The sequence below is a fragment of the Parasteatoda tepidariorum genome, chromosome 9, assembly GCF_043381705.1.
Source record: "Parasteatoda tepidariorum isolate YZ-2023 chromosome 9, CAS_Ptep_4.0, whole genome shotgun sequence".
NCBI lineage: Eukaryota > Metazoa > Arthropoda > Arachnida > Araneae > Theridiidae > Parasteatoda > Parasteatoda tepidariorum.
In genome coordinates, this window is record NC_092212.1 from 2,033,703 (window position 1) to 2,060,330 (window position 26,628).

General features: G+C 31.6%; 1 protein-coding gene across 2 annotated transcripts in view; it reads right to left on the reverse strand.

Annotated features, from left to right (window-relative positions):
* LOC107437815 (beta-1,4-N-acetylgalactosaminyltransferase bre-4) overlaps nucleotides 1–26,628 on the reverse strand; it is a 142,464-nt gene that overhangs the window by 97,119 nt on the left and 18,717 nt on the right. The window contains exon 1 of one of the 2 annotated variants that reach the window (XM_043045914.2): nucleotides 15,585–17,933. The exons of the other annotated variant lie outside the window; for it this stretch is intronic. Coding sequence (XP_042901848.1) covers nucleotides 15,585–15,939 — 355 coding nt within the window. The 5' untranslated portion in view covers nucleotides 15,940–17,933. Of the gene's footprint in view, nucleotides 1–15,584; nucleotides 17,934–26,628 lie in introns of those variants that run through there. 2 annotated transcript variants of the gene reach the window in all.

Below are 26,628 nucleotides of genomic sequence, written 5' to 3' on the forward strand. Positions count from 1 at the left end.
TTCATTTCAAGAAAAATATGTTAGATGAATTGATTAAAAAAAGGGGACATAGGAGCCTCTAATTTCCAAGCACTTTACACTTCTTAAACTCAATGATAAAAGTAATCGATATTTCACTATCTTTTTTCATAGATTATGCTAAACCTAGCCTAATGAACCACCTCTAGAGAGAGAGAGTCACTTTTACTTTATTCGAGGAAAATTTGAAACAGCTTGTCTCCAGTGAATAAAAGTCATATTTTTACCATAACTGGGTGCAAAAAAAAACTAATGAGAAACAAACATATATTTTATGATAGTCTAAACAACTTTCAACTCTTTTTGTAAAAATTTATTCTAGTGGTAGCTATGTTTAAGTTTTAATGTATTATTTTTTATTCGTTTAAACTTATCTTCCACACCACTACAGATAAATCATTTAATATGGAACACCACTAGATCTTTGAATGATGGACCTTCCTTTTATATTCCATGCATATTATTATCCAAAAATCTCCAGTTTAAGATATTTTGCTGCGGTCATCTGAAGGCATTCTCTCGAATGAAATTCATACTTGAGTCACAATTTCTTGCTTCAAATGGATTTTATTTTATTTTATAACCTAAGTCGAACAACAGACCCGATTTTGAGTTTACCGGCTACCGATGTTCAACTCCGTGACCTCGTCATTTTGAACCCAATCCAGAAGACAAGAGAACTCCTGGATCAAGTATCGGGTGAAATTTACCTTCGTGGAGAACTTTTGGATAGAACTAAACCGAATTTAGGTTGCATGGAGAGGAAAATCAAGAAAGCCTCTCGCAATCAGCCAGATGGAAAGGGGACTCTAACCCATGATCCGTCTAACACTGAGGATATTTCACGTCAGCACAGTCGTCGGTGCTAGACGGGAGCAAAATTCGAATTAACCAGCCATTGCTGGGATTTGGACCCACGTCTCCTCATTGGGAGGCAAATGCTCTATCCTCTGAGCCACCAGTAAATGAAACTGTAGCATTTTTTGGTGATGAAGGGGCGGGATCTTCAAGCGTCTTGGGAAAAAGGTAACGTTAAATTTACTATCATTGTCGAAACTGCCGAAAAGCATTTATGAGCCTCCACATTGATGTCCATTTAACTCCATAAAATGTGATAACAATAAAATTTCAAATATTTTTCTAATAGGCTAGCGAGTAAACTGAAGGTATTAAATATATCTTATTTTCAAACAGTCAAAAGGAAAAAACATCATATATTGACATTAACTAGAAGGTTCATCAGCATCCATCATATAATCTAATTATATGTTGTAAAAGAAAAGAGAGAAAAAAACTCAACCATGTAAGTTAAGAAAAGTGCAAATATTCGATCGGCAAATATTCTATTTCGTTCGTTTTCAGTGACATGACAAGGGACACTCATCGATCTTTCCCGTTAATGAAGGGGGAAAAGTATTTCCGGAGTATAAAATGGACGATCATTCATTAACTTTTACACCGAGAGGGGTGTTGGCGATGAACAAGTGATTTTCACTTTTGAGGTCCTTTCAGAGAAAAGGATGTTATTGGAGTAGACATGTATGTGCCAGTCCTTTCTAAAAAGAGCTTTTGTGCATTCAATTTATGGATTCTCATAGTTATGCAAAATGAATGAACCCTCATTCAAATATGTGAATTGCAAATTCAATATAATATTGTATTTAATAATTTGATTTTTTAAAGCAAAATGTTCGATTTTTTGGAGAAAAAAAAATGTGTTATGCCCTATTTTATCCTAAGCCAGTGATTCCCAAAGTGTGGTACAGTTTAGCGAGGGTGCGCGTTCTTATGCGAAATACCTTGGAACAAACGAAAATTTCAAAAAATTTTATTTAAAAACAAAGATAGCCATGAAAATGTACGATTACGTATTTTTTTAATGGCTATTTTTTGAAGAGTTAACAGTTGATAATGAGTGGTGTCAACAGCCAGTTGTGATTTTTAACTTTTGTGCAATTTTTTAATACTAAAAAATACATTCGTTTTTTTTATTAGTGGTACACAGCGGTGCAAAAATTTAGAAAGGGTACGCAAAAGTCATAAGTTTGGGAAATACTGTCCTAAGCGAATGGAAGCCACGAAAATACTTATAAGCCTTTCTAAGTTTCAGCAAAAATACTGAAAGCAGTCAATTCCACAACCACTTTATAAATAGAAATTGTCTGAAAACTTTTTTTTAAATTTTCGTTTAAAGTTATTGATTAAAATTTTTTGGCTTTACATCTGCTTTTCTCAAGTGATCTGATTGTTCTACTCTTTAAATCTTCGTTCATATGTCAAAGCAAACAGAATTTTTAAAAATTTACAGGTAAACTATTTCTTTTACTTTTATTTTGGTTTTAAAACAATTCGAATCATGAAGTTAAAATTGTAAGTTCGAATTCTTGATTGCCATTTTGTGAGGTTCAGATAATTCGGATACCCTGTTATCTGATATATATATATATATATATATATATACAGGGTGGTCCCGAATTCATGGTACAAACTTTAATGGTAGGTACAGGACATTGTAACAATGATTTATTGTATAGGAATGTATAGTCGCAAGTGACGCGGTGAGGCGTAAACAGAAGAAATAACGGCCGAAAGGAAAAACAAAGATTTTATTGAAAGCGTTGTTGACAAGTGTCATGTTTACAGTAAGTGTTCAAAATTGCGTCCACCAGAATCGATACATGCTTGACAACGTCGGTGGAGCCATTGGCGTACACGTTCAAAGATGCCTGGTATTTCACGCACACCTGCAGCAGCTACAGATATGCGAGCGACGAGATCCTCATCTGAGTCAACTGGAGTCTCATAAACAAGATGCTTTAGATGTCCCCATAAAAAGTAATCGAGGCTCGATAAATCGGGAGATCGGGGTGGCCAAGGGATTGGTCCACCACGCCCAATCCATCGAGCACCAAACTGCACACTACTGCCCTCTACCGGCAATGATACCAACCGATCACTCCATTTCTCTTTCCTTTTATTTCCCCTGTTTACGCCTCACCGCGTCACTTGCGACTATACATTCCTATACAATAAATCATTGTTACAATGTCCTGTACCTACCATTAAAGTTTGTACCATGAATTCGGGACCACCCTGTATATATATATATATGATGATAGCAGTCGTGCGAGCAGGACAAACAGGCACAGGATTTGAGAAAGGCAAATAAATTTTATTTAATCACTATGAGATGAATGACGAGAAAGTGTATGGATATCGACAGAGAGAGAGTGACACAAACTCGCCGTGTTCTTCAATAAAAGTTAGGAAAAATCTTGCAGAAAAAAGTCCGCAAAATGTCACGTTTTAGGGAATAAGGGAAATCTTAGTATCTGTAATTGCGAGATTCCCACAAAGAGCAAAGGGACAAATGTCTTACTTTTAATGAATGCATATTTGAGCCAAAAATAGATTAAAGGACAGGATGTGAATTTAAAAGTGTGAGAAAGCGTTTCGTTTTGTATAATAAATTAAGAAGAGTATTTACAGAAAAGGAATAACATAAAAAGATTAATTGAAGCTTTTTATGTTACATACCCCTTCCCCGAAAAATTTTAATTGCAATACAAAAATTTTAAAAATCATCATCTATTTGCAAAATCTTCCCTATGACAGAAGCACAAATAAAATGAAAAGAATAAAATTTTTAATATTAACAATGTACATATATATATATATATGAGAGGAGAGCTCAATTTCAATTCTCTTCTAAATTTCTCGAGATATGGCAAAATACGCAAAAAGTAAAATTAATATGATGGCGTCCAAACTTTTAAGCGCTATCCTGATCAATCAATTTGCTGCCTCAAATGGCAGCTACTCCCTATATTTCGGGGGTTAAATATTCGAATTCGACGAAAAAAAGATACGTTTATTCAAAGAAAGTACGTTTTGTGTCTGATTTCATAACTTAAAATATCGTCTACACTAATTACTCAGCATATTTGAGGTAGGTTACTTCCTTGAACCATTATGATTGAGTTCTAGAACTTAAAGATCATTAGAACTCCAGTTATACAGGGTGGTTCTTTCATTTTTTTGTATGCACTGTATGTATTTTTTTTTAAATCAGTCATTGATTTGAGTATACCGTGTTGTTTAAATTCTTTCTATCACTTAAATATTGTAAGTATTTTACATTACAATTTAGTAAATTGGTAAATATTTTACTTCACATAACATTTTTGTAAAACTCTATACTTAATTCAAGAAATGTTCTTTATTTTACAATTTCTTTGAGCTAGTGTGGTTTTAAAATAGCATATATGGCTACCTATTAAAAGTTGATTTAAGTCATTAACATGATTTTTGTTTATTTTTTATGTGCGCGCAAGATATTTTTTTCATCAAATATTTGCATTTATGGGAATTGAATTATAAATATTTTTTGCATTATTTAACAAAAATGTTTGCATTGAAAGAATATCTGCGCTTATGTTAAAGTCCAGAATCCTAAATTTAAGCTTAGATAAGTTATCGGAAATCTAAGATGACAACTTGCTCCGGACGATAGGCAGACATTTTCGAGTCTTTTTAATGTATAATTCTTGGTTTAGTAAACTCGATGAATAGGGTTTTGAATCAACACTACTTCTAAATGATTCAAAGGTTCATGTGATACGCCACTTTACGCACTTTAGTCGTGTTGAACCTTTCAAAAAATTGGCAAAATTATCCAAAAATCTGCAAATTTTATCTTGCTGTTCCACACCGTTTTTTCAAAATATTTTGTCACATCAGGAGCATTTGGCAACTTCTGAAAATCATAAAAAAGTAATGCTTTCTTCGTAAAGTCAGAACTATCTTCCATTTAAATAATAAATAAATATAAATTTAAAAGCTTCATACAGATCTACTAAGTGAAGGTAAGGAATAATATTGTTTTGGCAGTAACTGAAATATATAATATTTAAAATGACTCACGTTTTCGAGCACGTGGATTTGGCGTTCTTTTTTGGAAATCACTTTCGTTTGCGCTGAATTCTACACGAACAACTTACATGTTCTGAATCTCCAGAATTCTCAAGAATGTTTCAGTGAGGGTATACATTTTCTTATAGCTTGTTTTTAGAAGCGAATGTCCACACAGGAGCCGTGATGGCTCAGGGGATATAGCTTACACCTTCCAATGAGGTGAACCAGGTTCGAACCCCAACGATGGCTGGTCGATACGAATTCCGCATCCGGCTCGCACCGGCTCACAATAATTTCTAAGCCATCTTGGAATACCCATTTAAACTATAGTACATATTAAAAAAGCCACTTGTCGACAACTGCGCATTGAACACAATATTCGACGCCAAATCAAAACCTGAGCTCAGATGCAAAAGAACTTTATATCTTATGCCTACACGCTCAAACTTATATGCCAAAATCCAGAAATTTCCACCTTATTAGTGGATTTGAAAAAAAAATTCTAAGCAAACCGTGTACCTTTTTTTGAAACGAATTATATAACTTTTCTTTTAACTATCTTGACAAAAGTTTTCTAAGAATCACGACTAAATGAGAAAAAACTAACACGCATTTTAAAAAATCTTGTTTCTATAAAATAAAAAATTTCAATGAGTGATAAAGAGCTCCTTTTCGCCCGCTCTTTATAAAAACAAATAAAGATTTTTTTGTCAATTTTCGTTACACCTTTTGTTACAATTAACACCTTTTTAAATATACTATCTCCTTAAGTGAACAACCACTTGACTCGATAATAAAAAATAAAAAAATTCTTAACAACAAAAGGACACCTTACTTTTCCTTACCATAGTTTCAAAAAATAAAAAGGGAAGAAAAACTTATTTTTCAAATCTCAAGAATTTCAATTTTTGCTTTCTTAGCACTTAAGCTAACAACATAATTAATTTTAGAAATATTCTATGCTTAAACTAAATTTAGCTTGTTCTTAGATTTAATTGAATGGCATATATAAAACTAAGCTAACTCTTTTCGAAAGTCTTTTTAGTCATTTATATTTTTAATGAGTATAAATTTGTGTTCCTTTTTTGCAACCATTTTGTCGTTTCTCTTTTAAGATTCCGTTATAATCCCTTTTTTTTTCAACTACAAAAATGTGGCATAACGGAGCCAAAAATGATGCCAGCGAATTTTCGACTATTATTCTTACAAATTTTCTATTTCTTGATTTATTCAGAATGAGTTTGTTTTTGGAAATAAACTTTATTTTAATCATTGAAGTTACCATTATTTACCATTATTTTAAAAATTCTATAATTATCATCAAATAATAATCATGGCATAGAAAATAGATAGATAAATATCACCCTAACAATATGCATTTTCTAAATCGGTGGAACGCTTACAAGTACATTGCGTAAAATAAAATAAAAAATATATAAGTCAAAATAACTTGTGTTCTAATGATCAGATTTTCAAAAATTAACGGTGTAAAGAATTGACTTCAAATACGCTAATTAATTAGTACTAACTATTCATTAGGGAATCAGACAAAAAAACGTGTAAAGATGAAGAATTTCTGACAGATTTGGGTTTTTGACTGTCCTAATATGTGAAGGGGGGGGGTGCGAAATCTGGAAAAATAGTCCCTATAACTTACTTAGGATTAGAACCGTCCGTAACGTTAATTTTAACGTTCAGTTTTTAAAGAAATCACAAAAGTTCTGCACGCATTTATAAAATTCATTTATCTAAATACAATTCCATGCAAAAAGTAGATTTTAATAATTAAACTAGAAAACAAATTTTTTATTGCATTTATCTACAAACATTTGATTTTATCTGATTCGGATATTTTAAATATATCTGTTTTGTTCGAAGAGATAAAGATTTTTTTACTAAATGATATTTTATTTATACGTCTGAGTTTTTTGTCTGAATGTACAAACTTATATAGAACTTATAGATTTATTTACATATGTACACACTATATTTTTGGCGCACTGTACTTGTCTGCTCCATCGAAAATAACACTTAACGCAAAAATCACATGACCTTAACGTATTACTTCGTAAGCTGAACCGTATTGCAGCGTTCTTCCAGCCCCTCCCTACGCAGCAGAGAAGTGGGGACACTCGAGGGAGTTTTAAAAAGTGCTGGTTAGAAACATAAAATTTAATTCCATGAAAGCTATAATTTGTAGAGTGAAACCGATTACAGATTTGAAATCAAAGAAAGAAAAATACATGAAATTCGTTTAAAATCTCATTCCACAAAAAAAATTGTTCCGCATTGATATAACTTTTTAGTATTCTATTTAATAAAAATTTGAAAGTAGGGTATGCAAATTTTTACTTCCTTTTAGGCTGTGAAATGCTAAATGACAAATTAGGAATTGAATGAAATTCGTCGAATAGTTCTTGAAAAATCAAATTTTAAAAATACTGTCCGAGAAACTATCGGACCCATTTCGCTCAAATTTTGCATTTCACGATAAAAAATTACACAGTTCAAAATGAATTGTAAATTTGTATACCTCACTATTCTAAAATTTTCGACCCCTATGACATAAAATAATAAAATATTTTAAATAAATATTTAGAATTATTTTGAACAAAAAATTTTCTTTTCATAAACGAATTTTATAGTGTGCTATAATTTATTAATTTGTCTAAAAAGTTACCGAGATAAGGCCAAATACGAAAAAAGTGAAATCAATATTATGGGGTCAAACTTTTGACCACTCTTAAGGATAAACTATCCGAACAACGTTTTCCAAATAGCTGTCATCAAGCCACTGTGGCTCAGGGGATAGTGCGTTCGTCTACTAGTGAGGTGAACCGAGTTCGAATACCAGCGATAGCTAATCGATACGAATTCCGTATTCAGCTCGCACCGACCACAATTCTGATGTAAAATATTCTTAGTGGTAGACGGATCATGTATTAGAGTCCCCTTCTCGTCAGACTAACCCGGGAAGTTTTCGTTATTTTCCTCTCCATGTAACGCAAATGCGGTTTAGTTCCATCAGAATGTCCTTCACGAGGAGTCCTCCGCAATCTGGGAAAAATTGTCCCCATAATTTGGTCAGAAAAGAGATCCAAAATTTTTATTCCTTGATGTTAATTTTAATTTTTACGTATTTCGCCATATCACGAAAAACTTTTAAGCGAAGTTAAATATTTTTGCACACAATTATAAAATTCGTTTATCGAATGATAATTCCACGCATAAAATAAATTTCAGTAATTTTTTTTTTATTTTGTAAAAAAATAGTCGAAAAAGTTTTGAATTGTAAAGTATAAAATTTCTTATCATTTTAAAGTGTGTAATTTTACACGGCAAGATACAAAATGTGGTTAGAAAATTCGGTTGAATAGTTAGTTACTGAGAAATAGAATTTTAAAAAAATCGTGTTTTATTAAAAACTAGGAGACTCCGCCCCCTGCTCGCTAACGCTCGCCATCCTATGTGGTTCACGCCGTGAACCATGGCTCGCTGCGCTCGCTCGCCAATGAACACAATGTTCTAGCACAAAGACATAATATATTATCATCAAAGACATAGTATTTTATCATCAAAGACATAGTATTGTACTTATGTAGAAGAATTCTACCAATGTTCTTATTGGCTTTTAAAAAAGTATATTAGCTATTTAGATTGTACATGGTGAAAAAATCAAAACATTAGCTAAATAAGAAACATATTAGCAAAATAAATTATCAAATATTGCTTCACTAATATTCTGCATTTTAAAGCGTGAAAATTCAATGCATAAATAAACGCGAAATATAAAAAAATTCAATGCATTCAATACAAACACTTAAACGTTTTTTAGACGTTTAGGTAGCTCCCAGTAGAAAAATATCAATTCAACAGCGGCCTTTTAAAGCATTCTCACTTCAATTAATTAATTAATTCCTAATTGAGTTTAAATTAAATATTGTCATGTTTTTAGTGCATGAATCTGAATTGAACAACCTGATAATGCTCACTCTGGTTATTGTTATCTGGTTGCTCACTACGTGCTCTTGCGCGCCGAATCCAATCAATTAAAAATGAAAACTGTTGCCAGCGCGAGAAAAGAAATATCATCGGTTTTATTGATACATACATACGTACGTATTAGCGTTTTATATAATATAGATTTGATTTCACTCAAATTTAGTATATGATCATGTAAAATCTCATACTTTAAAATGGTGTTAATAATTTTCTATCTTACAATTCAAATTTTTTTCGAATATTATGTAATAACTAGAGGGCTCCGCCCCCTGCTTACTACCGCTCGCCAACCCCTGATAATTGCTACGCAATTACTTTTTCGTTCGTTTCGCGAACAAACTTAAAGTCATTTTACTGGAGATGAGCTGGCAATTTTTCTGCACCAGCGTCACATAGAGAGAATATGATAGGATTGTAAAATGTCTTATTATCAATATAATCTAATCTTATTATCAACATTATAAACTTATATAAAGCAATTTCAATACAAACAATATTATAAACTTATGTAAAGCGAGGAAGCAGTATTATTTCACACATTACTATAGGGAATTAACCGGAGATTAATCTCCGTATCCGAAGCACGCGCGGTAGAGCCTAACTCAAATCATTGTTGATCTTATAAGATGCCAAACGCTCCCTATATGGTGCTTTATCTCTCCCCCCCCCCCCCCCCAGTCATTNCCCCCCCAGTAATTTAAATTTTAAACTAAAAACAATTAAAACCTGATGAAAAAAAAACTTTGCAGAAATTGCAAACAAATTAAAACATGTAATATTAATAAGTTGATTCTAAGTAATATTTCAAAAGCAAATACCATTGCTTTTGAAATATTACTTAGAATTGCTCAATTAACTTCAATACTGTCAACTGACAAAATATTTTAGTTTCAATCAGAAGTATTCGTAAGTACACCAAGGTATTCGTTTTCATTTAAACGTCTTGACTTTTCAACGTTTCCTCGCCGTGCATTCCGCCGTCGCGTATTGATAGCACTACGATTATTTTCCAGTTAATTTTGTGCAGCTAAATCATGTTCAGCTCCATGCCGCTCTCGATATCGCCTAAGATATTCACGGCGATATCGAGACATTTATAAAAAAAAAAAAATCGATCCATTTTTTATAAAAGATATAAGTATTTTAAAGTAAACTCTGTTCAATATTTTTTGATAATTTGGAATGTAAATACTTTTTTGAGAAAGTGTTGGTTCGTGCTTCCAATAACTCTACCCGATTTATCAAAGCTATTAAAATATATTGGAATTCTAAAATAAATAACTGCGTTCTATCAAAACAAACACTTTATTATAAAACTTTAGAACAACTATCTTTTTTTACATTGCCACTCAAAATTATTAATAAACACTGAATAATATTGCGTTAATGACACTTTTATCTAATGACGTCATAAACAATCGTTTGCATAAAGTTTAGTTCATAATAATCATATATAATCGTTTGCATAAATAATCATTCGGTCTTTTTATAGCATTACGTAGCAAATGTGAGATTTTTTTTTTTTTTTTGGAATGGCGATGTTATAATTTTGTTGTTGAGTTAATAAATCTTCCTTTTTATAAATGTAATAGTAGAGTTTTCCTAATTATTTGATTCGAAGTCCTCTGAGTTTTATTTGAGGTTAGTTTGTATTTTGTATTTTTTGACAGCATTATTAAATATACCTTTTCACATACATGCGTTCTCAATTTTGATTGGCTGTTTTGTGCGTTACTAACCAGAAGTCTTCTGTGATTGGCTATGTGTTATCATTCCACTCTCTTCTTATATATAAAGAAATAATAATAAAAATTAAAACTTATTCATTAAATTTTTTTTTGCATGGAATTATCTTAAGGTTATTCTGCTTGTAATTCTGCTCAAAAATGTTTCAATTCACTTAAAAATTTCTTGAGATATGGCGAAACATGCAAGAGGTAAAATTAACATAAAGGGGTCCAAACTTTGGATCACTCTCCTGACCAAACAATGGGGGCCCTATTTCCCAGCTTGCAGCTACCTCCAATATTCTAAGGGTCAGAATTCTAGATTCGTTGAAAAAAATGTGTGTTTATTCAGATAAAGTAAGTCTATGTGTACGTTTTGTTTTTATGAACTTAAAATATCATCTGCACTAATTAATCAGAATATTTATGGTCACCCCTTTCAACCATTATGGATGAGTCTTAGAACGTGAAGATCCGATTATTAGATCAAAAGATATTCAGGGTGATCCGTATTTTTTTATGCACTGTACATATAGGGAATATATATGATTCAATAATTTTTAATTCAGTTTCTTAAATTTCATATCATATTTATTTGAGTTCATTTTTATGATCAGGATTGCATAAATCCTTGGTGGCTAAATGACAAGAAATTGAATAGGCATTTGCGCTTTTACTAATTTTACCTACTGCTGCAAATTATGTTTGTTCGATTCTTGTTCGAAATCTTACTATGTTCTTAACATCTAATAGCATAAGTATAGCGTAAGATAAAATTTTGACGAGGCACGCGGTTTTTTTTTTTGTTGTTTTTTTTTTGTTTATTTATTTTTATTTTTTAGAATATATTTCTCTGTGTTCAAACTCTAAAAGAAATACACAGAGAAAACTTTATAAACGTCTCTCAGTTTAAGAGTAATTTTTTGTATTTAACAGAGAGTTCTATAAAATAACATAAGTTAATGTCGAAATATATTACATATAGGAGTTAAAATATCTACATCTTATTACTTTTTTTCCCTAATGTCGTAAACTTTAAAAATTAGATTTCTTATATATTATAATATAAACTATAGTATTAATTTTAACTCGTAAAAATTTTTTCAAATTCAATAAATTATCGATTAAACAGTCGTACGCTATTTTTTTATTTATCATCCATCACATATGAAGAAAATAAGAGAGAATTTTATGTTGAAAAATAAAACGACCTTAAAAAAGGCCATGACACAATTAGAAATATGAAATGTCATTCTGTTGCTAAAACAAGTTGCACCATCAGTGTTATGCCCCGATTCTGATGAAGACGCATCCTATGGGAAAAAAAGAAAAAAAACGGCAGCCCAACTATTTCGTCACTATTTAATGTGTGGACAATGCTTTCTTTAATTTCATTCACAACTGCTTATTTCCTATATTTCAAGCTGATATGGATTCAGTTATTAAAAATTAGAGGGAAAATAAGAACAATTCCGCTATGCTATATTAAAACTCTAAACTCTTTGATCGTTAATTTTGTCAAGCTCATTTTATATTCCTATCCATACTTTTGTCCCCCAATTAATATCTTAAACGATCGAAGAAATGAAATATTTTTACTATTTATAGTCATCTAAAATTAGCTGTAAATATCTGTGTTATAAATGACCCACTGTTTTTCAAAACATTGATGTAAAAGTAAAGCCCAGCCTGTGAAGAAGTTTACGATACAACACGATTCTTCAGTTTTCCATATTGTAATCACCCTTAGGTGAATGAGGACATTTTTCAACTTCGGCAAAATTATTTATGGATCAATAATCTGCTATTTTATCTTAATAGTTGTCTCAGAAAATATTTCTCTTAATAGTAGTAGCAAGGCAAATGTATTTATAGTTCAAAAAGTTGGAATTTAAAAAAAACTTTGCCTTAACTCTAAACACAAATAAATATATATAGTTGAAAATACAAGGAAGATATACATTTTGTTTTACGGTTTTTTAATTTTCTTTTAATAATTTTAAAAGTATTTTATTTATTAATAATTTTAATCTTCCCTTTAAATATATATTTCTTTCCTTTTTTTTTCTTTGTACTTTTAGCTTATTATTAGTCGATTTACATTTAAAATTAAATTTTCTTTAAATAGAATATTTTGGATACTTTTAACACTAAATATTTATTCTTAATATTATTGGCACTTTGAAGTATTTATCTGCAAATCAGGGTGGCTGCAATCGGAAGAAAAAATTTAAAAAGTGGTAGAGATTGATTATCGAATTTAATAGTTTTTATCAATTCCTGTTCATACTCAGTTTTATTAATATATGATAGAAGAATGTATGCTTTTTGATAATCACAGCATCTAAATTTTAATATAAATACGCGTGGTATAGCAGTATGACAGTTTAGGCTATTTCAAAATGCGAAGTATATAAACTGCTGTTTGTAGAAAATGCAACACCATGAAGGAATCATCAGAATCAAATGAAATTCGCAGCAAATGTCAATTATAGGATATTATGCAAATTAATAAAGTTTCAGAGCCATCGCGCGTGCGTGGCGCGCGCAGCGCCCTCTGAATTGATGCTGAAAGCGTATAAATAAAGTGCTGTAGCGGGACGTTGAAAATAGTCTATGATTATTTGTTAGTGGCAAACGTTTAGTGAGACCTGAGTATGCCTCCACGACGGAAGAATAANGTAAATTCACTGCAAAAACTGAGGAAAGTCATTATAGAAAATAACAAATGTCTTAGAATATCTCGCAAAAAGAAATGATCCAATATTAGTTAGAGCTAGTAAGGCCAAACGCTCCGTTCTTGAAGTAAAAGTGCGAGCTTTGCGCCAAAGTGACGTCACTAGAGTGACGTCGGAGGATCGGCGCGGCAAGAGATACTACAAAGGAGTGAACCAGCCCTTCTATTCTCTTTAGCCCTGAGTTGAACATACAAGAAGATATACATTTTGTTTTACGGTTTTTTAGTTTTCTTTTAATATTTTTAAAAATATTTTATCTATTAATAATTTTAATCTTCCCTTTAAATATATATTTCTTTCCTTTTATTTTCTTTGTACTTTTAACTTATTATTAGTCGATTTACATTTAAAACTAAATTTTCTTTAAATAGAATATTTTGGATACTTTTAACACTAAATATTTATTCTTAATATTATTGGCACCCTAAAATATTTATCTGCAAATCAGGGTGGCTGCAATCGGAAAAAAATTTAGAAAGTGGTAGAGAATGATTATCGAATTTAATAGTTTTTATCAATTCCTGTTCATACTCAGTTTTATTAATATATGATAGAAGAATGTATGCTTTCTACTTATTTCTTGAATTGATAATATAATTTAAAATGATTTTGATAATCACACCATCTAAATTTTAATATAAATATGCGTGGTATAGCAGTATGACAGTTTAGGCTATTTCAAAATGCGAAGTATATAGCTGCAAACTGGTACGGCCGTTGAAAAAGATTTTCATAGTGGTAGCACCGTTATAGCGTGTTGACGTATTAAATCTTCAATTTAAAGTTTGAAATTTCAACTTATTACGTCAAATCAGTCATTAAAATAAAATGTGAATAAGAGAGTGAACTATTATTTACCCAAATGGGTCGCAACCGTGATAAATGGGTAACTTTGGCGTGATGAGCAACTCAGAAGCGAGTTTTAATACCAGCTTTAATACGCCTGGGTCATCCCTATAACAGAGTCGCAGACAAGGCAGGACTATCTATCACTTATATAATCTTCTCTTGGTCGTTGGCAGATTTTTTTTTTCAATCTCATGTAACTATGTAAATAGTTGTATATATTTCCTTCATTATTTTTATTACACCAGCCTAAATGTTAATACTATTCTAAACCCTCTAAATATTATTATATTCTAATCTAGTTTAATTTCAGTTATGTTTTACACACTGGAGTTACAGCAAATGGGTAGAATGTTTCTCTCCAATACACTCCATCTAATACTACCAAAACCGGTTATGTTATGCGAAGAGAAGAGTGTAGGTTAAAATACAATTTTTTTTTTGGTGTAGAAGAGTCAGTGGGTTCATTTCCTATCGATTTCATTATATGTTCAACTAATGGTTTCCCATTCATGTCTGTAATATTTGGGAACCCCTCTACTCCCGCCCCCATTATAAGTCTGAAAAATCCAAGTTAAAGGAGCGCACTGAGATTTGAGCTATGCTCTAATGTTTATTTATTCAGTTATTAAATGTTTCATTTTTGGAAAATTCTTCCAAACTTAATTTTTGCTTCTCTACTAGATTACTACTTTTCGTTACAGTTTCGTTTTTTGTTTCTCTACTAGTCTACTTTTTCTGAGCGACCGTACAAGTTGGCAGTCATGGAAGTATAATACTGCTTCTTTTGACTAGCACTGAGGAATATCACATTCGAAAATATTAAAAGTGGGTATGGCTTAGCTTCCAAAATATGTATTATAAATTTAGTAAAATATACCTGGGCGTTAAAAGTACTAACGAACTTCATTTGGAATTAAAATCTTTAAAATTTCAAATGGTTTTCTGAAAATGTTGTCGCCAGTTTTTAATTTTTTCCTGGTTGGGCCACCCACTTTTTTACTACTAATAAGACGCTGTCAATACTATTAACCCACTCACGGGTCTGCGCGTAAAAAGTCGTATTTTAAATCTCCAGTCTTCTTTCGCATAGCAAAACCGGTTTTACCATGTTAATAGATAGCGAGAAATTGTGTATTGGAGAGAAACGTTCTGCCGATTCCGCCAGTGGCCGGGCGGTCAGCATGCTTGAATGCTAAGTCAGTGGCTCCAAGCATGGGTGTCTCTCTCTCTGTGTTTTGTTCTCTGTTAGGTTCACGGTTAACGTTAAAGAGCAGCATTTTTTGCAGAAAGAGTGCCCGCAGTTTAAAAAAAGTATTGTAAGACAATAAAAACTTACTTTCTGAGGGAATTCTTTGACATGCTTTTCTCCTGCATGGATATTCCTGTAATTTCAAAGAATGGGAGCACACATTTTGTTGTTTTGTTTTATGCACCACAGTAATCACTTTGGCGTCACCTACGCTGCTTCTATCGTTGAGAAAGTCTAATATTTTCCTTATTTTAACTTGACTAATAAACATCATCGATGACTTCGTAGTATTTTCCAGTTCGATGGATAAATTTTGTATTATTTGTACGTGTATAGCACTTTCGCTATCTGGTAAATGGCTCGATAACCACACTAAGAACAATAACACAAAAGTTGTGATTAAAATTCCTTTGAAAGTAAAACTCATTAATTGCCGCGTCATTTTTTTTTGCGTGGGTCTGATATTTGTCAAATATCTTCACGGAATTTTGAAGTAAAAAAAAACTCCTTTTAGTGTTTCTTTTAACACCTTTAACTCCTCTTTGTGTGTCGACGATTATTTTCACAACAATATAGCGATCAATATTCCATTTTAATCAAGCTTAAGGCGACATAACATGCATTATCGTTCGTGACAACAAGTATTCCTATAGAACTATTAGTTCGTATCGTGCAACCAACTAATTTAAGTTTTTTTTGTTTTCTGGCGTAGTTTCGATATATTTAAATCATTTGAAAATAATAACTGATCAATAAATGTTGTATTCGCTCACTATTACTGAAAAACTAAATTCAGATTCTGAATGTATATTTAAGAAAACTGTGCGAATGAAAATCTCTTAAAGAACTGTTCAAATGAAGAAGAAAAATTGGTCAACTAAATCCTTTAAAAAAAATTAAAAAAAAAACTCGTTGAACTAGATATGTATAAAACTGAATCAAATTATAGTCCAGAAGATTTCAATTTCAAAACAATAAAAGTGTACTTTAAAAACTAGCACAAGTTTTTGCATTTAACACTGCAGTTTAAACAGAATTGACAACACCTTTCATCTCTAAATCGCAGATTTTTACAGCACATCACTCAGTTTAATAGGTTGTATTGCAGTTAGAAATTTCCTAACTGCTGAATACTAATTCTGGATTTAGATTACAAACTTCAGTATCACAAAGAGAAAGCAATTATGGAAAATTTCAATTATTGTAAGAGATCCAGCTTTCAATTTTCAATATCACAGTCAGCAACTTCATAGGGATTCAGTCAGATTATAATTTCAAACTTGACGACAAATGAACAATAGAGAAAAGGCTTAATGATGATTCAAGTTTCAACTTTCAATTTGCAATATGACGGTTAGTTGTTTAACAAAATTTCAATACTATAGATTCAGATTTTAAACTTCAGTATCACATATAGAGAGTTTAGAAAGCTCTAGATTTCATCCTGCGATATTGCAGATAGGAATTTCATAACAGTTGAATACAATTTCCAGATTTAGATTTCAAACTTGAGCATCACAGAGAGAAAACAGTCAAAGAAAAGTTCAATGATTAGGAGAGATCCAGTTTTCAAGCTTCAATATCACAGTCAGCAACTTCAAGAAGTTCTGTCAGAGTACTATATCAAACTTCAATAAAGTCAGCAACTTCATAAAGTTCAGTTGTAAATTAATATCGCAAATTAAAAGAATTGAGGAAAGGTTCAATGATGATTCAAAATTCAGCTTTCAATCTGCAATATTACAGATAGTTGTTTAATAAAATGCCAATACTCCAGATTTCTAACTTCCCTATCACAGATAGATAACAATTGAGGAAATGTTCAATATTTAATGAACAACATTAAAGATAGTAAATTTAATTTTAAAAAAAAGGTTCAATGCTGTATTACAACTGAAGTATACAGCAGATGCAGTATTTTTCTTCAATAACACTGACAGCAGCATATGAGAGAACTGTATCGCGTTATGATATTCAAATGCAGTTCTTGTCCTACTTTCCCTACTGACGCCAGCTGATTTTTACTACTCAAATATATACAATTCAAAATTATTAAAAAATAGTAAAGCGAGCAACAAAGGAATATAAAATGAAGGCTTCTTATAATGGAAAACTATCAGATATTTTTGAATAAATATTTGAATTCACAGGTCACGAAAATCACGAAAGTGTTTCTGGGTTAACATTAAAAGCAAAGAAGAGTAAAATAAAATTCTTACGACTCTCCTAACAAAGTACTTCCGCTTTTCTCAATTTGTTTTCTCCAAATGTTTCGTTTTTGCAGAGTCAGAATTGCATCACATTTGTTTGCTGATGTCTGTAAAAATGTCGTAAATGCGGCGAGATTATGAACACCTTTAAACATATAAAATGTGTAAAGATTTTTATCTCGTTACTTGCATAATTCTCAGAAACATAGATAAGGGACTGTGATAAGCAAATGATAAGATTTGCCTATTGTTTCACCCATAAACTATAATTGAATCATATTTTTATAGTATATGTAGAAGCAATGACGTTTGTAGATTTATTTTGAAATATACAAACGATGCATAAATTTCCATTATATATTTATAAAATATATAGATATAACTCATGCGTATGTACTTTTAAATATAGAGTGCTCGAATCTATAAAAATTAGAAATTTATTACATTTTTTGTAATATCCATAAATTTAGTATTTGCTGTTATATTACGTCTTATTTTTATTTGACTATTAAAGGAAAGTTCTACAGTCATTATTATTATTTGATCAATACAACTATGTTGTTGGAGATTGTGATGCTACCAAAGGCATTACATATTTCCTAGCTTTTAAAATTTCTTTCATACCTTAAGTTTCCTCATCATTCTTAATCGAAAGTTAATTAAACTAATTATTCAATTTTTATTACATTTAAAAAAAGGTTAATATAAATATTTTATTCTTTTCTTGACACTCAATGTAACGGCTAACTTTTTAGTTCAGTTCATATGTAAAACTCATTCATTCACTGTCGGGACTCAATCGAAAACAAAATCTATTTTTAACTTATATTCTTTATTTCTCTTACCACAAAAATGTTTCACTTACATGGTTATTACTAATTCTCACAGTCTGTTTGGAGATTAGCTACAACCAAATTATTTTCAAATTTAATATTTTTATTTTTGGCTATGTTATCTTTCGAAAAACCGTCAACCATGGATCTCTTCCCATGCTCCCAACTTTCCGTTGGGAACAATTCACTTGCTTTTAATTTGTAATTCTTAGTGTAAGGACTGGGGGCCCAAACGCAAATGAACGATTTTTCTGGACGAGAGAACAAAGAATAATTCTCTCAATCCGTTTAAGGGACATTCTTTCTTTATCTTATCATTTTGGAATGTGACCATGTTCATTATAATGATATTTACATAATGAAATAAATTTTTTCTAAGAGATTATATTTATTTTTCTGGGATAAATATCCTTCCTTCATATCCAAATTCATATGTATCTCACACAGCCAAAAATTATAGTACTTAAATTCTACAAAGAAACTACATCCTGTATACAATTGGAAACTACAGTATACAATTTGGACTAAACTGCCAGGAAAGAGATAATGTTTGAAGTCGTAATTTCTCAATAATATTTTGTATCTTAATACTGGACATCGTATAGGATATATACCGAAGAGCCATTACATTATGACCACCCTCTTTCTATAACAATGGGCTCGCCCAGGTTTTCATGGTTTCTCGCCCATGAATAATGTTTTCATGGGGCACATTAGGACCCATAAACCACATAGAACAATCCCTGACGTCTGTATGATACTTGAACATAGTTGCAGACCAGGTTCACCCATTCATGGCAACAGTTTTTCCTGCGGGGGATGGTGTTTACCCCACAGAATAATGCATCATGACATAAGGGTAAAATCGTCGAGGAACATTCCAGTGACTTTCAAGTCATGACTTGGCCCCCAAATTCACCTGACCTTAATCCAATAGAGCATTTGTGGTCCTACTTGGAAAACCAAATTCGTGCTGCCACGCTACTCCCTCGCAATGTGAGGGAATTGCAGGACCAGTCGGTGAGCGCTTGGTACCAGATACCTCAGACTACCTATCAGCACCTTGTGGAATCAATGCCACGGCGGGTGCTAGCAGTTTTGAGGGCTAAAGGAGGTCCTAGCTATTAGCAGGGTGGTCAGAATGTCATTGCTCTCCTGTGTATATATACACACACTATTTTGCTTGTTTCAAAAATTCTACGTAAATTCTTTGCCACAGTAATAAAATAAATTGAAATTGTTTCAATTTGGTGTTGAAGATTCTGATACGGTGTCATTTAAATTTAATATTACAAATTAAAGTAGTAACGACGAAAATGACGTTTTAATTTTTGTCTCATTCTGAAAATAACCACTTGTTATTCGCCACGAATCAATAAAGAAAAGTGGAGGCGAAAATTAAACAAACAACTGGTCACTTTCCCACATCATTACTCATTTATTATTATTATTTACTTATTATTATTATTATTTATTTATTTATTTATTTTTTGAAATTGTTTTATTGCGCTTCAATTTTTCTTGCTCGGTGAAGTTAGGTCAGTATGTTAAGCTATATTTTGTGACAAATTCAATTTTGTTTTTATTGAGTTTTCTTTTTATAGCCGCAGATTATTTCGAATACGATTTTTTTTTTAAATATAATTTTATTATGCAAAAAAAAAGCAAAAAGTGGCTATTAAATGAAGATAGGCCTATCGATATCGGTCACTGTCTCATTAGGTTTGAGGGAAAAGTGGCTACTAAGTTAATAGCGTATACCGACCACTGGCTAGTAACTGGAAATTTAAGTTTTCAGATCTAACTTCAGGCTACGTTAAAAGGTGCATAAAGGAAAATTATAAAGAAAGAACTATACATTAAGTTAAATGTGAGCTTTTTCTTAAACTCTCGTTACATTTTTATAGTACGGTAAATTTTTCAAATTTTTTTTTCTAGTATAGAAAATTTATTTTAAAAATAATACTATGCTAAATTTAATGGAATAAAATTTGTTTAATTAGGGTCAACCGGGCCGAATGTTCTTTCAAATGCTTTATAGAGATAAGGTAGCGGATTCGAACTCCCACGTGATATCCTTGTCTGGATTGTGTTATCTGTTCTTAAGTTTGTCAAGGATTTATAAGCAGTAGTTTGTAGCGAGCGGATAAAGCTGCAGATGTATTTGAAACAATCAAATAAATTTCTTGAACATGTATATAATTATTTGGAGGTATTAACCGGAATGTTGCAGGCGAATAAAAATGTAAAAAATGGTGACTCATAAAAATCTGTTAAAAATATTAAAATTAGAACACTTTCCTGCATATTTCTTTCAGTCTACTTTTGAGATTAGGTATTAAGAATAATTTTGTTTCATATATCAAAAGTTCTCAAAGTAAGTTAGTTACAATTGAATAATTTAGCAGATTAAGTAAACAAAATGTACAATACTTTATTTACGTCGCTCCAAAGCTGCACATAGGGCTATTGGCGACGGTCTGAGAAACATCGCTAAAGATCCCTCACGAACTGTGAGTTTTAGTTCTCTGCAGAGGGGATGGCTCCTCCGCTTTGGTAGTCCGCATATTAGAGCATTTTACGGTAGAACAGTTTGACGAGAACCGATACCGCACACCTTCGGTCCCTACGTAGGCTGATCAAAGTGGTCATCCACTCGCTTACTGACAGCAATCAGTGATGCGTTTGATTCGGGTCCGTGTTTATAAGATATAATCAGTCCACTGCGGGACTAAATAAATAAAAAGGAATTCATTTTTTACCATTTCTTACAATTTTAGTCGCCATGTTGCATCCCTGTACGAAACAAAAATTTTCGATCTTCGAACAATTCTTTGTTCTTCAATCGTTCATTTCGTCATTTAATTTTAACGTTTAAAACTGTTATCGGAAATATAATTTTATCGGGAAATGAATAAGAAAATCAAACCTTTTTAACCACTTACCTCATCTCTTGATCGACATTGCAAACCAGACATTTTGAAATTGTTATATAGGATTAATTTTAGTAAACAATCCATCACTTCAACTCTAAATTTCGAACAGGAATAACTGGTGATTGTAAAATGGGGCGACGTATTATTCGCGAGAATATTTAAATCTGTGAAAAAGAAACCAAATTTAAGGTGAAAAATACTGAGCTTTTTTTTCCCCAGCTATCAATTGTTACCCAACAAAGAATTATCCATTTAAAATGAAAGCAGGCAAATAAATACATACATAAAGAGTTTTTATTTATTTAAAAAAGAAAAAGAAAGCAAAGAACTGAAATACAATCCCTACAAGCATCATTGTGAAAGATCTAAACAATTATAGAGAATGACTGTTATTACAAAAACGAAGTAAAATAATAAGAAAAAACCTTAAAAATAAAACGTGATAAATGTTGCATGGAATCTGTGGTTTCGATTTGAGACAGTTATAAGTATACATAAGAATACTTTCTTAAAACTAAATGATTTTTTAAAGCTCTTTTTGAAATAACAAATCATGCCAATGCAGATTTTTTTCCGGCAGTAGATTACCTGGATGCGTACAGGCAGATCCTATATTGAATAAGACTCAGTTGGCGAAAATTTCAATTGGCCCAACGCCGATTTTAGAGGAGTGCTCTCGACTATCGCCAAATAGTTTCCAAATAGTTTTTGTTTTGTCTCGGTATGATATCAATTACCAAGTTTAATATGGATGCGACTGTGTTTATAAGAGTTTTGTTTTATTTCCTTTTTTATCTTTTTATTTACTTTATTTCATTTTATTTATTTATTTATTTTATTTTATTATATTTTATTTATTTATTTATTTATTTATTTATTTATTTATTTACTTATTTATTTATTTTTATTTTTTTTTATCTATTTATTTTATCTTATTTTTTTTCTATGTTATTGGGTTGGAAGAAAAAACGGGGAAAATGTTCGGTCGCAGATATTCTTTCACCCGTAATGGAAATCTTTTAACAACTTTATTCTGGGTGCAACTTGAAATGTATGCTTACTAAAATCGACACAGCTCGAAATGCGTGTTTATGATAATGGACACAGTTCAAAATGCATTTTTATGATAATGGACACAGTTCAAAATGCATGCTTATGAGAAAGAACACAGCCCGAAATGCATGTCTACGAGAATGGACACATCTAGAAATACATATTTAAAAAATAGACATCGCGTATATTTTCGTTTATGATGGATATGCTCTTCTTTTAAGAATTAACTAATGCATATCGTAATGTGATGTCATTCATTTGCCCAAATTACACAACACATTTTGTTTTTTAATGAGTCTTTTTCAAAATGATATTAAAAGTCATCAATTTTTTAATGTTATACCGGTTTCTACAAATTTATAATAGTAGCATTAGGTCGAAGTTATACAAATTGAGTTAAAAATTTTATCGTTAGGCTTATTAAATAAGAAGAGATGCCTGAAAAGATGTTGTTGTCATCAGATATTAAGGCAGAAGGCGAGCGACTGTTCTTGTTTTCCAGTGGCGCCATCTATAGCCGAGAATTCGACTTCTGCCACACCCGATTATAGGGCCGACAAATTCATGCATCTATTCATTCATCCATTATCCTACTAATTCATACATCCCTTCAAGTAATTCTAACTCTATAACAAAGTAATTCTAACAGTAATGACTAAAATAAAAGCAGAGGAAACCGGATTACTCATGTTTCATCAAATTTCTTCTTAAACTAGGTAGACATCGAATCGAAACCACGAATTACTTTATTTGACGACAAATATAGACGTTGTGAGATGAAAGCACCACCTACGCTGTTCGCCATTTTCACTTTGTGTCATAAGTTTAATCAACCTTGAATGGCAACATAGTTAGTAGAAAAGATATCTCATAATAGTTAATAGAAAATATATAAGCGATAGAAGTTTATTTTTAAAATGATGTTTTATGTTATAGAAAAATAAAGAGTTTGAAAAGAATCTATTGGGATACCTTTTTATTAAACTCAACATTTGTTGATCCGAGACAGAATCCTGTATAAGGTCAGTTAGTTTATAAATTTGTCTGAAAAGTTTTGGTATTTTATATATTCGGTTGAAAAGATTTGTCAGTACGCAACAAAACTTCGCAATAGATGTCTTAGTAAGGAAAAGAACGCCTATAAGGGCAGCATTTGCCAAAGCTTATAATAATTTAGTGAAACAGTTACAACAATGGAAGTCAAAGTTAAACTCACCTCATTGGGAAGATTAAAAACAGTTTAAGTATCGAGGAATTTTATATATTTTAGGCAGGTAAACTTGTATTGCTTTGATGATAAATTTACTACAACTACAAGAATTTTGAGGAACCACTGTCACCCTAAAATTAACAGTCCTAAAGGCTGCAAAATTTTTAGGCGGAAAGTTTCCCAATTGTTGATGTTCCCCAAATTTCATTTCATAAAAAAATTTTTCTGGTATCCTCCAAGTTGATAGTTCCGCAGTGGACGGATTGTAGAGACACGGTTCCCTGTAGAACAACGAAGTCAAGCATCACTGGCTGCAATCAGTAAACGGGTGTGTGGCCATTTTGACTTGTCTGCGCAGGGACCGAGGATGCGCGGTATCGGTCCTCGTTAAACTGTTCTACCATAAACTGCTTGACTTCACGCGCAGGTCGTCGCTCTACCAAAGCAAGGGACCCATCCCCTCTGCAGAGGATCAAAATAGCGATGGGATGTTTTCGGATCATTCTCAGGTGTTTCTCAAACCATCGCCAATAGCCCGTTGTACCAATAATTTAATGTTGTCGCCAATAGCCCGTAAATAAAGTACCTACCAACCTTTCAAGTCTGTAGTTTGTAATGAAACACAATAAATGAATTTATAATTTATTAAACTCATACTTAAATTAATCATACTTAAATTAAATTCATAATTAAATTTTATCAGAAAACCAGCCTGTGATGTGGCTGCATCACACTAGCGCCGAATCGTTTATTTTTACTATTATTATTATTTCAGCTGGTTTAATTCAGTTATGTTATTGTTATGTTATGCTGTGTCAGTTATTATGTGTGCTCAACATCGCTTTGTTGGAATCAAGAGAGATCCACCAGCTCGTATCTGATGATGTCTGACTCCCACGTAAATATGGGAATAAAATTATGAGAAACTCTTTTTTGCATACCCTGCTTACTTGTCTAAACAACAATAACATCGACCCGGTTAACCTGGAATTAATCCTTCTAGGACGAAGGATTACGGTCATATCAAATCTTTCTTTTCTTTAACATTCATGAAATTCTGAACATTCATTTAAATAAAAATTATCTTGAAAGAACTAAAAATTTCATAGCAATATACGTCATAATTCATGATGTTTATTTTTAAAATTCAATAATGACAACATAACGCAGTGCATCATAGTTTAAATGACTCGATTCAAATTTTCTTCAGAATTTTAAACAGACTCATCCAAAATTTATTTTTAATGTTAAAAAATATATAAATAAAATAGCTGAAATGGATGATACTTCGTAAAGTTAATCGAGTCGTTTCATCCCCTCATTTACTCACTCCCTTTAAATAAAAATAAGTCAGTGGGTATTGCACCGTTCTTCGGTAAAATATTCGACTTTTGACAACAGCTCCACTTTACAGGAACTAATACGAGCACTTGTGGAAAAAAGAAAATAAATCAATGTAGGCGTACAGAGCCACTGTACTTAGCCGATTGGCGATCGAAATAGGCTACAGGTGGCGTAGAGCAGAACTCTTTACTTATAGCAGCACTTCGCATGGTTTCACCATTATAGTGTGTGGAGAGTCCTAGGGGAAGGAAGTACGTTAGTTTCTCAATTGCTTTTCATATGGATTAAAAACTTTTAAGTTTGGAAATTATGTGGAACTGGAAAACTACATGGAACATAGTTCTGAAATAAAGCATTGCGAAAATTTAAAGCATAATTTTTGTCAATTAAATGCAAAAAAGTATTAAGAAAGAGGAAAATATTATATTACATTCCTATACAACTGAGCAGAGGAGGAAAGGGTGGTTACAGTCACGATAAAAAAGAGAAAACTGGTAGCCTAACTAGTTTTATAGCAGTTTATTTGTGCGCGGGATCATAAAAGCTTTCTTTATTTAATTCACCAAGACTCAGTTCAAATAAAAAATTATCAAGTTACACTTTTAAGACACATAGATTAGATGTATTAGATTTAAAGTGAAAGTAAAATAAGGTTCTCAAATCAGCCATACACAAACTTAAGCTACCGCTTTTTATTTTTTCCATTCTATTTCTGATTCCATACGAATATATTTATGACTCTCCCGAACAGCCGTTTTCCGTGACACTCATATTTCCTTTCATCTTTCGTAAGGATAGCCTTCATTCTTTGAAATTTCTCTTTAGAAAAAAAAAAGGTGATCCCAGCGCAATCGTGACAGCCATGATTATTAAAACTGAAAATTAAGCAAGAAAATTTTACATGAGCAGAATCCACTCTGATAGGGGTCGACATTTGCTTCCATAAACAACAAAAGGAATTATATAGAACCGGCTGATCGATGTAACGGACAGTTCAAACAAAAATAATGATGCATGCAAAATGTTCATTTCGATTTTATTGAAATAAAGAGTAAAGAATCGTTTCTGATAAACAACCACCTCTGTGTTCTATTTTTATTGATAAAGAAATGAGTTCGGAATTTTTGTTTTTCGTAAGATAATTATTTATTAAAATTTGTTGAAGCCTCCCTGGTAAATTAGTCTTACTAAACGCTCTACAGTTGGAAATTAGCAGGTCTCACTGTAACCCTTCATATTTCTTTGCAATATCCATTCTGAGGACGGTGTGGCAAATGGTTATATCAATAACGATAGATAAAAAGTAAACATTTACTACCACTTTAAAAATAAATATAAAAATTTCCGAAAAAATCAAAAACGTTTGCAGCTATGTATTTTAATTTATCAATGTGTTTAACTCAAAAAAGAGATAAGCTATTATTTGACTCAGTATCCTTGTCATCTGAGTTAGGTTCAAAGGAAAGTAAAATTTTTTATATCGTGATGAATGTATCATTTATAATCGATGATGACTAAACAGTATCATTCGTTTATCGCATTTTA